This window comes from Pyrgilauda ruficollis, unplaced genomic scaffold, assembly GCF_017590135.1.
Source record: "Pyrgilauda ruficollis isolate IOZ18807 unplaced genomic scaffold, ASM1759013v1 scaffold21, whole genome shotgun sequence".
Taxonomy (NCBI): Eukaryota; Metazoa; Chordata; class Aves; order Passeriformes; family Passeridae; genus Pyrgilauda; species Pyrgilauda ruficollis.
This window is the reverse complement of record NW_024520318.1, coordinates 8347513-8361293: the sequence shown is the minus strand read 5'-3', so window position 1 is coordinate 8361293 and position 13781 is coordinate 8347513. Positions and strand designations below refer to the sequence as shown.

Sequence of the window (13781 nt, the reverse complement as noted above, 5' to 3'; positions counted from 1 at the left end):
CATGGCCCCTGCAGTGGGGGCATGTGGGCAGGGAGGAAATGGATGCTCCAGCTGTGCCTGGGCTTCCCTCATCCACAGCCTGGGCTGCCCCTGGAAGTGCCAAGGGGTGCCCTCATCAATAGGCAGAGGTGGCTTGGCAGAGCCTTGGGGGTCCCTGTGCTCTTGGAGAGGGGATGGTGCCAGCACTGCGAAAGGGTCCCGGTCCCACCAGCTGCTTCCCAGTGCCCTCACATGTGTGTGAGGAGCAGCGCCCTGCACAAAGGCACCTCTGAGGCTGCAGAGCTGGCCTGGCACTGGCACATCCCAACGGGGCTGCCAGCTGCGGGCAGCTGGGGCTGCACTGCAATGGAGACAGCTGGCCATGGGCAGCCTCAGGCCTGGCACCTTCACCCCTCCACCACCTCTTCCCAGGGCGAGCGCTGGCTTGTCCCCGGTGGGGGGTGCCGGTCCCATGGGGTGTGTCTTGTCCCAGCAAGGTACAGGTGGGGTGCCCCAACAGTGCCCTACAGAACAGCCTGCAGTTCTGCAGGGCTTGGTGGGCACGTGCCGTGCTCGGTGGTGAGGGTCCCGTGGAGTATTCCAGAGGAGCGTGGTGCCGGGGCTGTGCCATGCCTGGCATGGGGTGTCTCAGCAGGCCCTCACCCGAGCTCTGCCCTGCACAGCTCCCATTGTCTGCCCTCATTAGCTGCTGCCTGCTCGCGGCTTTGAACATGAGCCCGGCTCAGGGCGACAGGAAGGAGCCTCTGCTCCCAAGGGATGGGGTCGTGGTGAAACTGCATGCCACGGGCCCCCCTTCTCACAGCCTCCCACTGCCTTCTGGGCATCCCAACACTGCCTCCAGGCCTAAGCCTGAAGACAGGAAGGGATATGGGGCACCCCCTCTCTCCAACAAGAGCCCCCCTCGACGGCCCCGCCCCGTTGTGGGATGCAGAGAGCAGTCAGCCTCCCCAAAGCTTTGTGCCGAGTGTGGCTTGTGCCGTGTCTAATCCCCCCGGCCTCACACACACGCGGTGGGGGGGGGGGGGGGGGGGGGCTGTCGTAATGGGTGGAAATATCTCATAATTCACGTTGGACACAGGGATTACAGCCATTCCGGCAATATTTGCACAACTGGTAGGCGACTTGCAGGGCTGGGCCATCCCAGATGAAGGCCAGGGGGGTCTGGAGATGGAGGGAGTTTTGGGGGGTGGTAGGTACAGAAGGAGGATGCAGTTTGGGGAGCAATGGAGCCGGGGAAGTCGGCTATTTTCTGCCTGTGAACACATGGAATTTATTACAGAGGATGCGTTGCTGACATGGTGGGGATGGCTGGGGCTCTTGCCTTCATCTCATCCTGCTGTGGTGGCCACGGCTCAGGGAGCAGAATGGAAACCTCAAAACAGCCTCATCAACCACGCCAAACAGACCCTGGCAGTGCTCCTGAACAAGATGCCTGCTCGGAGTGCCTGGCCAACCCCATAGAGCTCCCTGCTCATAGGAGCACCCAAAGGTGCTGGTGTCCCCCTGACCCCAAATGTCCCCTCCTCAAACGTTTTGCAGAGTGACCCCAGCAGGAGGAAGACGGGGGGCATGTGGGGGCCTTGTTTGGCATGGGGATTAGCAAGCTCCCAGAAGCGATGGTGGTCTCCCCCCTCCCCACCGGACATGCAGGCAAATATTTGTGCCCAGACTTCGCAGGACAGCGAGAAGGAATTTCATTCTTGCGCCCACCTGCGGCTCGGCTGCCTGGCATTAACCCCTTCTCCTCTCCACGGGATGGAGGCGGAGGGAGGAGGTGCCCTCCCAGCACACTCCGTGTGCCCCACTGGAGTGGGAAGCTTGGCTGAGAAGCAGGATGGTAGAGGAGGCACAGTGGAATCGCCCCAGATGCCAGCACAGCCACTGGCATCAGGGGCCCTTGTCCAAGGCAAGGAGGATTTTCCCATGGACGTCCTCTGGGCAGCACCGAGGGCTTTGTGCTGGGGTGCTGGGCAGCATGTGGCTCGCTGAAAACTGGGAAAGGTAAAACCCTGCCATTCTTCACCCCCAAGCTGCTGCACCCCGACCAAGGTGCTTGGAAAAAAATTCCGTTTACCCGGCAGCGTCGCTGTTCTCCTGGGACGGCTGTCTGGGAGCAGCGCAAGGACCAGGCTGCACGGGGAGCAGGATTTGCCCACGGATGTTTATTGGCAATTTGCATATGTAGCAAAAAAGCCCGGAGGGTCCAGAAGGGACCCTGCTCCCGGAGACTGCCCGTGCTCGGGAAGGGCAGGCCGGGGAGAGGGTCCCCCGCTGCCTGGCACCCGCAGAGCCCCGCTGTGCTCCTTTCCCTGGCCCCGGAGCCAGCTGTGTCCTGAGCAAACGGGGCTGTTTGCTCACGCCGGGATTAGCCGCTCTCTTTGTTCCTTTGACTTTCTCTTTCCTTTATGCCAGACCCTTTTATGGGGGCTTCAAAGGGGGCTAGGACCCCCCTCCCTGCCCCTGGAAGGCCAGGTTTGCTTCCCATGCTAGCACTGACATCCTGGGGGTGCCCACCGAGCACATCTGGGTGGCCTGCGGGGACAAGCAGCTGTGCCACCGAACCACAGTCTCCCCCCAACCCCAGCGTACTCCTCCTCTTCCCCNNNTGGGGAAGGCAGTGCCGCCCCCGCGCCTTCCCTGGCTCCAGGCACCTCCTGCTGTCTTCAGCACCTTGGCAAAGTGGGTGCGAACGGCTGTCCCTGCAGCGGGATTCCCAGCACTTTGCACCCTGTAAGGAGAGGTGGGAATCTTGGCACCGGGATCCGGCCAGCTGTGCGCCCCGCGGCCCCCGCCTGGCTTCCTGTCCCCTGCCAGAGCCCGGGCTGCCTGGCCGGAGCCCCCGTGTCCCTCTGGGGGCCCTGCGCCTCACTGCCCCCATACTCTCTCCCTCTACAGCACGCAACATCCGTGGGATCGGGCTGGGCAAGAAGCAGGAGCTCTCCCCCACATCCTCCTCTGCCCACCCTGGCATGGGCAGCAAAAGCTGGCATGCCCTTTCCAGTAGAGGAATACCAGGCTGCCCACGGGCACATGCTCATGCTGCCTGCCAGCTTCTGGCATTGTTGTAAAAAATATTTTGGAGTGAAGGGACTACTGTGGGCACCTTAGGCTGACCATGGGGGTCCATTAGACCTCCAGTTTCCAGTTGCTCTCCAGTTTCCCCTGGTGGATTTGTTTGCCTAATCAAGAAGGAATGCAGGGCACGGCAGCTCTCCAGCCTGGCATCGCAAATAGCTTTGCACCCAGGGAGGGACAGGGAAAGGACATGGTGGGGGCATGGCAGGGACTGGCATGGGGATGGTGGCGGGCCTGAGGCCAGCGCTGGCAGAGGGGCTGAGGGTGCTGATGGGCGTGATTGCAGGCGTGATTGCAGCTTGTCACGTCCGCAGAAGGGCCACGGCCGTGTGGAGGAAGCCTGGAGGTGTTTGACCCCGGTGCTCACGGGTCCCGTTGCTGCCAGACGTGCCCGGGCGAGCCGGGGCTACCAGTCTCGTCCCTGCAGTCGTGGCACCCGCTGGAACCCCATCCAGGCACCCTCAAGGTGGGCTGTTGTGGCTGAGCAGGGCACGGGGCAGGTGGAGCGGGGCACGGGTGTTTACTTTAACTGCTGTCACCTGGCCAGGCGCTGCCGGGAACTGCTGTCCCTGGGGACAGGGGTGGGAACGTGCGAGAGTGTGCGAGAGCCGGGGTGTGAGAAGGAAACGCACGCGCCGCAGGGAGACAGGAGCGAGAGGATGTGTGCTGGGAGGGGGGTGTTCCCCAAAGGGAAGCCGTGGGGGGCTGCCGGGGTGGAGGGTTATCTGAGCGCAGGGAAGTGCACGTGTGTACGCGTGGGTTTGAGGGTGCACGTGGAACAGTACGGGGGGGACACACGTACACATGGGCATGGGGATGTGCACCCCCCACCAGAGTGCCCAGTGAGAGCTGTCTTTGCCAGGGAATGTCACAGCCATGCCAGGGAATGTCACAGCCATGCCAGGGCATGGTGCTGAACAGGCCCTGGTGCTTCTCCTGCTCAGGGAGGGGGCATCTGTGGGTGCCTCACCCAGCCCACTCCCAACCCACTCCCTTGCTGAAATGGCCCTGGGGCCATGCACTAGCCCTGACCCCTGTGATCCATAGCCCACCCCAGCCCAGAGGGATCCCATGAACCACAGCCATCCCTGGGATCTCCAACTCCCTGCCTCACCTCTGGTGGATGCAGGGGTGAGAGCATGCCTCTGTGTGACGGTCAACAGGGATGGGGTCTAACTGGGTGAAGGTCACCATGGATGAAGTCGACCTCTGGGAGAGGGTCACCAGGATTATGGTCCACCTCTGGGGTGGCTTTTGTACCTGGCTGCCACAGCCAGAAGCAGGACTTCGTTAGGGCTGATGTTCCCAGGGCTGTCCAGTGCAGGATCACTGACACCATCTCTTCTGCAGGTACCAGGGCCACCATCTACCCCTGGACAGGCACAGCTGAGGCACTGACCACTGAGGTGCTGGCTGCTGAGTGCTCGGGCCTGGGGCCAGGTGAGCAGCCACGGAGGGCGCCCAGGGACGCCCTTCCCGTGCCCCGAGCCAAGGGAGGAAGCGGCCGGAGGCAGGAAGCCTTCCCCCGGGCCCGGGGCCCCTGCTGCGATTTTGCTGGAAGGTCAGCGGCGACACAACAGGAAATCGTGCTGCCTCGGCTGGGCGGCCAGGCCGGAGGCGCGGAGCCGCGCCGTGCTGTCCCGGGGCCGCTGTGGCCGCCGGCCCTCCGTCCTGGCCGGGCGGCTCGCGGGGAACCCGCGCCACCACTGCCCTCCATGGAAGGGGGACGGGAGCCAGGGAGCAGCCGCTGGCCCCAGGGCGGAAGATGCAGGGCCGAAGCCCCCAGCCGAGCATGGAGCTGAACAGTGAGTGTGTGGCTAAAAGGGGGGACTGGGTGTGCAGGAGGGGACTGTGGGTACTGTGGCCCCACAGCCAGAGCGTCCCCTGCACGATGAATCCCACAGCTGGGCACCAAACCCCAGGGGTGGCTCTGGGCTAGTTGGACCTGGCCAGTGTCAGCATGTAAGGGCAACCAAGCATCTCTCCATGCCCACTGCAGGTAAACAGGCTGCACTGAGGATTTTCGTGTAGTGCCAGGGCAGGCAGCGAGGCAGGCAGGAGGCTGCAAAGAGGGTATGGAGAAGCTGGCAGGGTGGGCAGCTGCTGGGCACAGCAGTGTGCAGCGGCACTGGGGAAGGCAGTGCCGGCAGGGGAGCGCTCAGCCAGGGCAGCGGCCAGGAGCAGATGTTCCCTGTGGGACACTGCAGGCTGGGATTCCCCGAAGTGCACATGACGCCTGGAACTGCTCTTGGCAGGGATCCGGAGGGCTGGCCCTGGTCTGCACAGGGAGTACAGCCCTGCTTCCTTGCCTGGAGCACGGCCAAAAAACCTGGCAGACATGGCTGTGCGGCCCCTTGGCACACACCACTGTCACGGAAACCCCGGCTCTGCCCCGTGAGCGCCGGCACCCCTCGCTGGCTGACTGGAGAGCAGCACCGGGCCCTCCTCAGCCACTCGCACCGACCCCTGCACCCCCTCCGCGGGGCCATCAAGACCACCAAAGGGCTGGGCAGAGGACTTGCCGCTGCAGGTGGCTCTGGGCTGGCACTGCCCAGGGAGGCTGGCACAGTGCACAAGGCAACCCCATCTCCTCCAGGACTGCTCCTCCTCACATCCTTCCTCCTGCACGTGAAAGAGGACCGTGCCAGCCCAACACGGCTGGTCTGTGACAACAGGCTTATCCAGAAGTACATCGTGGAGGCCAAGGACATGGAAAAGAGAGTGGTGAGGATACAATCCCCACAAAACCCAAGACCAGGGACATGCACAGTTCCTGACATCTCACCTTGACATCTCTCCTCACTAGGGCCAGTGCCAGGCCCTGCCTACACTCAGGTGCCCTGCAGTGCTGCCCTTGGTGGACTTCACTTTCCAGCAGTGGAAATCCAAATCGGTGAGAGGGGCTGGGAGGAGGGTGCTGGCACTGGTGTGCTAACAGGACTGGAGAAGGAACCTCGGGTTGGCACAAGAACCAGAAATGCTGAACAAGATGCTTGTAGGCATATCTGGTGGCACAGGGAGGGTAGAGGACCCCATCCAGACCTAAGGTGAGCACAGAAAGCAACGAGGCCCTGGGGGGTCACTGTCTGCTCCCCCAGAACGAGACCAAGCGGCGGGAGATCCTGTGTGACCTGGCCCTGCTGGTGGGTGCTGCAGCAGGGGCCCAGGGCCAGGTGAGCGACGAGTGTGGGGCCAGGCAGCTGAGCCAGCTTTACCGACACGCCAACTCCTTCTTCCTGCTCCTGCAGACCTTCAGCTGGGAGGTGAGACCTCCCCACAAGAGCCAGACCACCCCGGCACAGGTGCCAGCTGGGCTGGGTTGGGTGAAACGGTGTTTGTCACCCCTCTGTCCCACTCTCAGGCAGGACACTGGGAGCCAAGCTGTTCCCCACACTCCACGGAGCAGACCCACATCTCCAGCATTTTCCTCACCTACCGGCAGCTGGTACAGGGCAAGCTGCGCTTCTTCTTCTACGACCTGGCCAAGGTTTTGTGCAAGCAAGGACAGGAGGGCAGCAGAGACCCTCCATGTGGGGCCCAGTGAGGCTGCACACAGGGTTCAACCACAAAGCAATGATGGAGCAATCCTGCAGGACACTAAGCTGTGCTCTGGGTGCCCAGGAAGATGCCCACAGGGAAAGGGTGGGCACCTGTTTCTCAAGTCTTCAGAACTGCGTGGCACATGAAGGCAAACAGTGACACTCACGTGCCAGCAGGCACAGGCCCTGCTCCCATCCGGGCAGGCACCTCTACTGTGAATGCTTTTTGATTAAAGAGCTATTTTTCTAAAGAGTTGTGTGTGTCCTTGTGCCTGGGCCCGGGGCAGAAGCCAGCTCCTCTGGGACAAGCTCCCAGTTCTGCCCAGTGCCCGCTCCCACCCACGGCAGCTGCCAGTGCTGCAGGATCCCCTGGCATGGCCTGAGCTGCCACTCCTCCTCCCTGTACCCACCTGTCACAGGTTTGGACTCCCCATCCTTTGGGAAGTGGCAGGGTCCCCCCTTTGCCCCTGCACAGGTGTATCCACTCCCTGCCAGCCTCATCTCTCAGCAAGCAGAGCCAAGTGTACAAAACATCCCAGTTTAATCAAAACCAAGGCAGCCTGCCTCAGGATGGCTCCTGAGGGAATGGTCCCCAGAGGCAGGCAGGCAGCTGTCCCATCCAGTTGCTCCTGGCCAGGGCCAGGGCTGTTGAGCACAGGCAAAGGTGAGGAGATGCCATCAGGCAAGCCCGGAGCACCCAGCATGGTGTCCACTCAGATGTCAGGCACCTCCCTCCTCACAAACAGAGATGTGGATCCAGCAGGAGTCAGAAGACACTGAGATGAGGAAGGGGACTGCTCCTGCCTCCTCAGCACTGGCTGGGCAGCATGGATGCTGGAGCAGAGTGTGAGCTCTCAGGGCTCCAGCTGGATGTGTGTGTGGCAGCCTGTGGAGGTGTGCTAGAAGGCCAACTTCTTCATCAGCAGGTAAACGCGAGAGTCCACCTCAAACCCGTGCAGGTTGTTTGCGTCTCCCTGCAGCCGCATGAGCAGCCCCCCGTAGGACACGTAGGCAGAGCTGAGGTGGGAGGAGAGGAGTAGTGAGAGCAGGGAATCCCATGGGAGACCCGAGCCGAGATCCCAGCGCTCCCCACCCCAGGGCACTGTGTCCCCCACTCTCGAGAGGCACTCACAGGCGTGTGGCCGCCTCCGTGGAGGTCTCGTCCCCCTCGATCCGGTACACCTTGCCGTACATCACGTACTCAAACTGGTCTGCCCTGCAACAGCACAGCCTGAGGTCAGCAAGGAATCAAACCTGGCCGTTCCCCCAGCTCAGTGTCCTCTGGGAGAAGGTACCTCCCACTTACAGAGTCAACTAGACTGGAAAAGACCTCTCAGATCATCAAGACCAACCCGTGACTGAACACCACCTTGTCAACTAGACCACGGCACGAGTGCCACATCCAGCCTTTCTTTAAACAATTCCAGGGATGGTGACTCCACCCCCCTCCTGGGCAGCCATTCCAAAGTTTAACCACCCCCACCATGAAGAAATTCCTCTTGGTGTCCAGCCTGCAACATTCAGCCTCAGCACTTCACTGTGTCCCTCCCTCCCGCCGGTCCCAGCACCTGGACGGCCGGTCATCCGTGGGGTTGTACTCGCCGTCGTCCAGGGTGCCGTCCTCATACAAGGTGCTGGCGATGACCAGGCGGAATTTGTCCCCTGCCAGGAAGCCAGAGCAGCAGTGAGAAGGTTAGAGCACAACCAGAGCAGCAGCACACACAGCCAGAACTCAGGGGCTGGCAAACGGCCACCCTGGCTGGGGGTGCTAAACAAGCTCTGTCCCTGCTGCCAGTCCTCCAACAGGACATGTGAAAGGTCACACTGGATCCTGTGTTTCCTTGCTCCCCACATCATGGAGGAAACCACAGCCACAAGGACACCACTGCTGATGTTTTCAGGGGACACAAGATATTCACTTATATCCCCCAGAGAGCTTGGCTGGACCCTTGGCTGGTACACGAGCCCCCTGCAGCATCAGCTTCAGCCCTTCTGTGTTTCATCAAGGACAACAACTCTCTTTTCCACATATTTAGTGTATTTAGCTGCAGAAGGAGGTTTCCCTTAAAGCCTGGTTACCACCAGCTGGAGCAGCTTCCCCAGACAGCATCGGTGTGGAAAGGGACAGAGGTGACCCAAACACACACAGGGAGGTGAACCAGAAACCCGGCTCAGCCTCAGTACAGCGACATGCCCTGGACCTCCTGTCACCTGGGGACAGCTCAGGGGCACAAGGAAACCTGGGGCAGCTTATTCCTTGATCGCAGCCATTCCCGACTCCATCCCCTCTCTGCTCGCCCACCCAAGCTGACACCGGCTGTGCCAGCGGCCGATGGCTCACCGAGATCCACGGGATAGATCTGGATGTTCACGTCCAGGATGAGATCCATCTTGAAGGACTCGCTCTCGCAGTGCAGGCGCGACACTGGGGAGAGCAGCAGAGTCAGGACAAGGACACAGATCCCCGAGGGCTGGGTGGGAACAGGATCATCTTCCCACCCCAGGCTGGCACCGGAGCCGTTTCCGGGTGGGTCCGGGATGGATGGGTGGACTCGGGATGGATGCCAGAGCCCGGCAGCAGCCGCAGCTGCGCACAGGCAGGGAGAGGAACACGGTGGGGCGAGGAATGCAAGCCACAGGGCCCGCGGGGCTGTGGGCGGCACAGCGGCCGGGCCGGGGTAGCCCTGGGGAAGCGGGGCGCTCCGGGGGCGCCAGCGCCGGCGGGAGTGGCGGACGGCGGACCGGGAGAAACGGGCCGGGGCTCCACTCACCGCGGTCGAACTTCTTGCCCTCTGGGTCGATGTCCTTCACGTCGAAGATGTCCTCGAAGAGGATCCCGGCCATGGCAGCGGCTCCGCTCCCGCTCCCAGCGCCGCTCCCGCCCGGCGCACACTGATGACGCAACCTCACCGCCACGGCCGGGCGGAAGCGGCTTCACGGTGGGCGGGGCCCCTCCCCCGCCGGGACCGGCGGGAGCGCGCGCCGTCCGGCAGGGGGCGCTGCGAGGCCGCGGATGGACCCGCGCGCCGCGGCCCCGCCCCCGGCACGGAGCGGGCACGGCAGCGCCCCCGCGCGGCGGGCACGGGGATCCCGGGAGGGGTCCGGGATGTCCCGGGACAGGTTCGGGGTGTCCCGGGTGGGGTCAGGGATCTCGCAGGAGAGATCCGGAGTGTCCTGGGATGGGTCAGGGATGTCCCGGGAGGGGTCCGGGGTGTCCCTCGGTGCCCTTGCCGCCCGCGCTCACCCTCGCCGCATGGGACAGAGGAGCTCCACCCGCGACCCCGACCGCCCCTGGACACCGGTGCGATGAGCTGCGCGGACTCAGCCAGCGATGGGTCTCGGGGCTGCCGCCCCCACCGGCTTCTTCCTTCTCGCCCGCCAGCCACGGCGGGAAGGGACGTGTGACACCGTCCCCCGTGTCCTGCCGATGAACCGTGAGGGGAGCAGCGGGTCTGGCACGGCCGGGGGACGCTCACACGTTGCGCGCCACGGGGTGCTCCGCGCTTGGCATCTGGCCGGGAGCTGCCGGTGCGGGTTCAAGAGTTCAGCCCTGTCCTCCGCGTTCCCCGAACGCCACCGCCAGCCTGCCCGAACAAATTCTTCCGTGTCTCAGGAGAGGCTGGGCAGCGGGGACCGTGCCCCTCGTTTGGGCCGCGTGTGCCCGCCCGGATGGGCACAAAGAAGGCTGGTGGAGCCGGCAGGTGTCCCCGTGTGGTGGGGACTGGGGAGGGCGGGTGGCGCGGCGCTGTGTGTGAGTCACATGCCACCATCTCCCCAGGGACCACGGGGTCGTGAGCGGGGATATCTATGGGATATGGCTCCCCGGGCGTGGCCACCATGCCTGCAGCGAGGTGGCTTCGTGGGGACATAGTCCCTGCTGTCCCCCAGGTCGTGGTCCGGGATGGCACCCAGAGCCAAGGTGCTCCAGCATCCGCACCGGGAGGCCTGTCACAGGATGCCTGTGGTCCCCAGACACACAGGTGTGACCTCTGCATGGCATGTCCCCTCCCTGACACGGTGCCAGCGCATCCTCACGCATGCCTGAGGCGCAGGCAGCGGAACGGGGCAGGGGGTGACACGCAGCGGGGACACTGGCGTGAAGGGGGGTGCTGGTGCCAGGGGTCTGGTGGCTCGTCGGGGGAGCGTGGGCGGTTCACGGCGGGGTCACCCCGCGGCGGTGGCACTCAGCGGGGACAGTCTTAATGCGCTGGGACGGAACCTCGGCTCCTTCTAATCATCGCCTGGCTGGGTAACTCCCCCAGGCCCCGCAGCCCCCTCCCCACTCTGTCCACCCTGGCTCGGGGACGGGCAGAAACCTCCTCCCTGCCAGAATGTGGTGGCCGTAGACAGGCTCCCCTCTGGCGCAAGGTGAGAGGTGTGGACCCTTCCCCAGAGCTCCTGTGCTCTCCTGGCATCCCGCATCCCGTGTGCCCGCTTGTTTGGGGTGCAGGACTGGGCTGGACCTGGACACCCCTGCGCGAGGGGCTGTGGGGGACACCCGGGGCTGTGCAGCTTGCCAGGGGGTGGCAGCAGCACACCGAACATGGCAGGACAGCCCCAGGGTGTGCCGGAACGGAGGGAGTCCTACCACAGCCAGGCTCACCAGTACAACCAGTTGCCCTTTCCAGAATCCTCATGGTGCTGTCCCGGACGGATGTGACCTGCTTGGCGGACACCAGCCGGCCGGGGCAGGGTGGCGTGGAGGCCAGGGCTGTTTATCGGGGAGGGGTCCATGTGCCAGCCCCCGCTGTACTCAGGGGTACCCACTGGGATCCTATGTGATTCAGGCTGGAGGGCCATGGCAAAGCTGTGCCCCCTGCTTGGACGCTCTCAGGACCATTGCGGGGTGACACAAAGGGCTAATCCCACCTGGCTGTGCCTGTCTGCCCCTGCTGAGACCTGGCACTGTCAGTACAGGCCAGCAGGCAGCTGGGGCTGTGCTCACCAGCCGGAGAGGCAGCCCCCAGGGGTGCTGCTGCCCAGCGACCCTGCCAGCCAGCACTGCGGGCAGGGCGCTCCTGAGCCCCCGCCCTGGGCAGGGTCATGGGCATGCAGCCACCTCCAGGGCCAGATGGGGAAGGGGGGATGGATTTGCAGATGCCCCACAGATGCCACAGGATCAGGGTGGCAGCAGGAGACCAGCCCAGCCCTGAACCTCCCGAGCACTGGCTGTGCAGCAGGACCACGATGCCAAGAGCTGTCCTTGTCCCTAAGCCTCCTCCTTGGCCCCGTGCCCACGCAACCCTTGGGGCAGGATTGGCCGGGGGGTTGCTGGCCCTGGTGTAAATCTGGCCCGGGTTGGCAGAGGATGGGGCACCCTGCTTTTCCCTGCACTCCGTGCCCATCTGCCCTGGCTGTGCCGCGTGCCGGCTGCTTCGCTGACCCCGTGCCATGCCACGCCATGCCATGCCATGCTGTGCCACAGGAGTGTGGGTGGCCAGAAGGACTCGTGTACCCAGCTGACACCAGCCCTGGGCAGCCGGGGCTGAACAGACGGTCCTGGCACAGGCGCTGGTGGGGCTGGGGGCCAGCACTGCCTTCGCTGCTGTTGCCCAGGGAGTGCCCGTTTGCCAGCCAGGTGCCTGGCGTCGCCTCCTTATCTGGGATTAAACAAACTCTCCTCAGATCCGGCGCCAGGTGCTGCCCCCGTGCCCGTGGGACCAGTCCTTCCCTACCCGGTGCCCCTCCATGCCTGCTGCCCTTCCCCCATGCTGGGAAGTCCACGTGTCCCTGGGGTGAAGAACCCCCAAATGCCGGGCCCGGGCTCGCCTTGCTCTGGTTGTGCAGTAGCCCTGGGGTCTTCTGTGCAAGGCAGGCAGCAGCTCCAAAGAGGGCACAGAGCGGGACCATCTCTGCCTCTGCCTTGGGGCTTCCCCAAACCAAAATGGGACCTACACCTTGGCCAGGGGGGTGTGTGTGCCCCAGTGTGATGAATCCTGGCAACAGCAGTGCTGTGGTGCCAGACTCCCCAGAGCAGGGGTACAGCCCCCTCCTCCGTTAGCCGCTTGTCTGTTATCTCCTGCCGATAAATTATACAACACAAACGCCTTTGAAAGGCAGCCAGGCCTCCATCCGGTGGGGCGGCCTTTGGGGGCCCCACATCAGCCATCGTGGGCTGCTGCCAGCTGCTTTCCCGGGGAGGGGGACGGGGACAGGGTTTGGGGCACTGCCCTGGTGCTGGGGGTGGGCTCACGGGCTGCAATAGGGACCCGAAGGCGAAGCAGAAGAGCAGTGGGGGTGAGAAAGCTGCCTGCACGCCATGGCCACACCTGCTGCTGGCAAGCCTGCCTGCACTCCTGGCCGTGCCCTGGCCCGGGCTCCTCGCAGGTGTGCCCACATCCTGCTGCCCAGTCTGGGTGTTCGGGTGCGGGGCTGGGGGCCGGCACTTCAGAGGCAGCGGCGATTCCTGTTATCCGCCGGCACAAAGGAGCCGAAAGGCCGCCACCGTTAGGGAAGCAAACAAGGGCAGGGTGAGGCCAGGAAGGTGGGCAACGGCCAGCACCTGCCATGCTGGTATCCCTGCCCATCCCAGCGGGGCAAGGAGCAGGGAGGCACTGCCCCATGCCGAGGAATGGGGGTCCCCCCTGCACCCCGATGTCGGGGAGCCAAGGGCACGTGGGCTGCCCCGGGCAGTGCTGCCAGCCCTGTTGTGCGCCCCTCTGCCCTTCCAGGGGCTCTGTGGGTGCCCCCATGGGGTGCAGCAATGTGGCCGCCGGGTGCCCATCCCTGCACCCTGCTGGGCCAGTCCCCACCTGGGCTGGGGGTCAGGCAGGAAGAGATGAAGCCGAAATTAAGCTGTTAATGAGCCTGTCTGTCACCAGGCCACCAATTACCCGGGCTGGGAATGAGGAGATGATGGAGCATGACTGGGGGAGGGGAGCAGGATGTTGGGGTCTCCAGCATGGAGACCACTGCGGGGTGTCACCATCTCTCTGCAACTTCTTCATTGCCACCAGGGACATCCTGTGGGGTGAGGGATAGAAGGCACCAAAGGGTGACCAGGCTGTAACTATACCAGAAGCCCCAAGACATCTGGGAGGGGATTAGAACTTTCTTTCTCCTCACTGAGATCCTGAGGAATTCAACCCCAGCCACTGTCCCTCACCAGCACAGGGGGTGTCACCGGTGTCGTGAGCGGGCTGATCTCTGCAGTCAGAGCTTGAAGGG

The 13781-nt window shown here is 63.8% G+C and overlaps 2 protein-coding genes across 3 annotated transcripts; one reads left to right on the top strand and one right to left on the bottom strand.

The window, feature by feature from the left end:
* Positions 1-3199: 3199 nt before the first annotated feature.
* On the top strand, positions 3200-6865 carry THPO (thrombopoietin). The gene is made up of 6 exons (XM_041468050.1): positions 3200-3541; positions 4426-4880; positions 5672-5799; positions 5882-5968; positions 6174-6338; positions 6437-6865. Exons 2-6 carry the CDS (start codon positions 4841-4843, stop codon positions 6617-6619), a joined length of 603 nt encoding a protein of 200 aa, XP_041323984.1. The 5' UTR covers positions 3200-3541; positions 4426-4840; the 3' UTR covers positions 6620-6865.
* Positions 6866-7138: 273 nt separating this feature from the next.
* POLR2H (RNA polymerase II, I and III subunit H) lies at positions 7139-9520 on the bottom strand. 2 transcript variants are annotated; one of them, XM_041467757.1, is made up of 5 exons: positions 9386-9520; positions 8956-9039; positions 8183-8276; positions 7747-7830; positions 7139-7631 (listed from the first exon to the last, which is right to left on the bottom strand). In XM_041467757.1, exons 1-5 carry the CDS (start codon positions 9456-9458, stop codon positions 7514-7516), a joined length of 453 nt encoding a protein of 150 aa, XP_041323691.1. In that variant the 5' UTR covers positions 9459-9520; the 3' UTR covers positions 7139-7513. The 2 variants fall into 2 exon arrangements, with proteins under 2 accessions (XP_041323691.1, XP_041323692.1); XM_041467758.1 differs by lacking the exons at positions 7747-7830; positions 8183-8276 and having other exon boundaries at positions 7534-7631; positions 9386-9494.
* Positions 9521-13781: the final 4261 nt, after the last annotated feature.

Coding starts and splice junctions, on each gene's coding strand:
- POLR2H (XM_041467757.1), bottom strand. CDS start 9,458: ATGGCCGGGATCCTCTTCGAGGACATCTTCGACGTGAAGGACATCGAC. Junction 8,277..8,955: donor GATCTATCCCGTGGATCTCG/GTGAGCCATCGG, acceptor GCTTCCTGGCAG/GGGACAAATTCCGCCTGGTC. Junction 7,632..7,746: donor ACGGAGGCGGCCACACGCCT/GTGAGTGCCTCT, acceptor CTCCCACCTCAG/CTCTGCCTACGTGTCCTACG.
- THPO (XM_041468050.1), top strand. CDS start 4,841: ATGCAGGGCCGAAGCCCCCAGCCGAGCATGGAGCTGAACA. Junction 4,881..5,671: donor GCCGAGCATGGAGCTGAACA/GTGAGTGTGTGG, acceptor CATCTCCTCCAG/GACTGCTCCTCCTCACATCC. Junction 6,339..6,436: donor TGCAGACCTTCAGCTGGGAG/GTGAGACCTCCC, acceptor TCCCACTCTCAG/GCAGGACACTGGGAGCCAAG.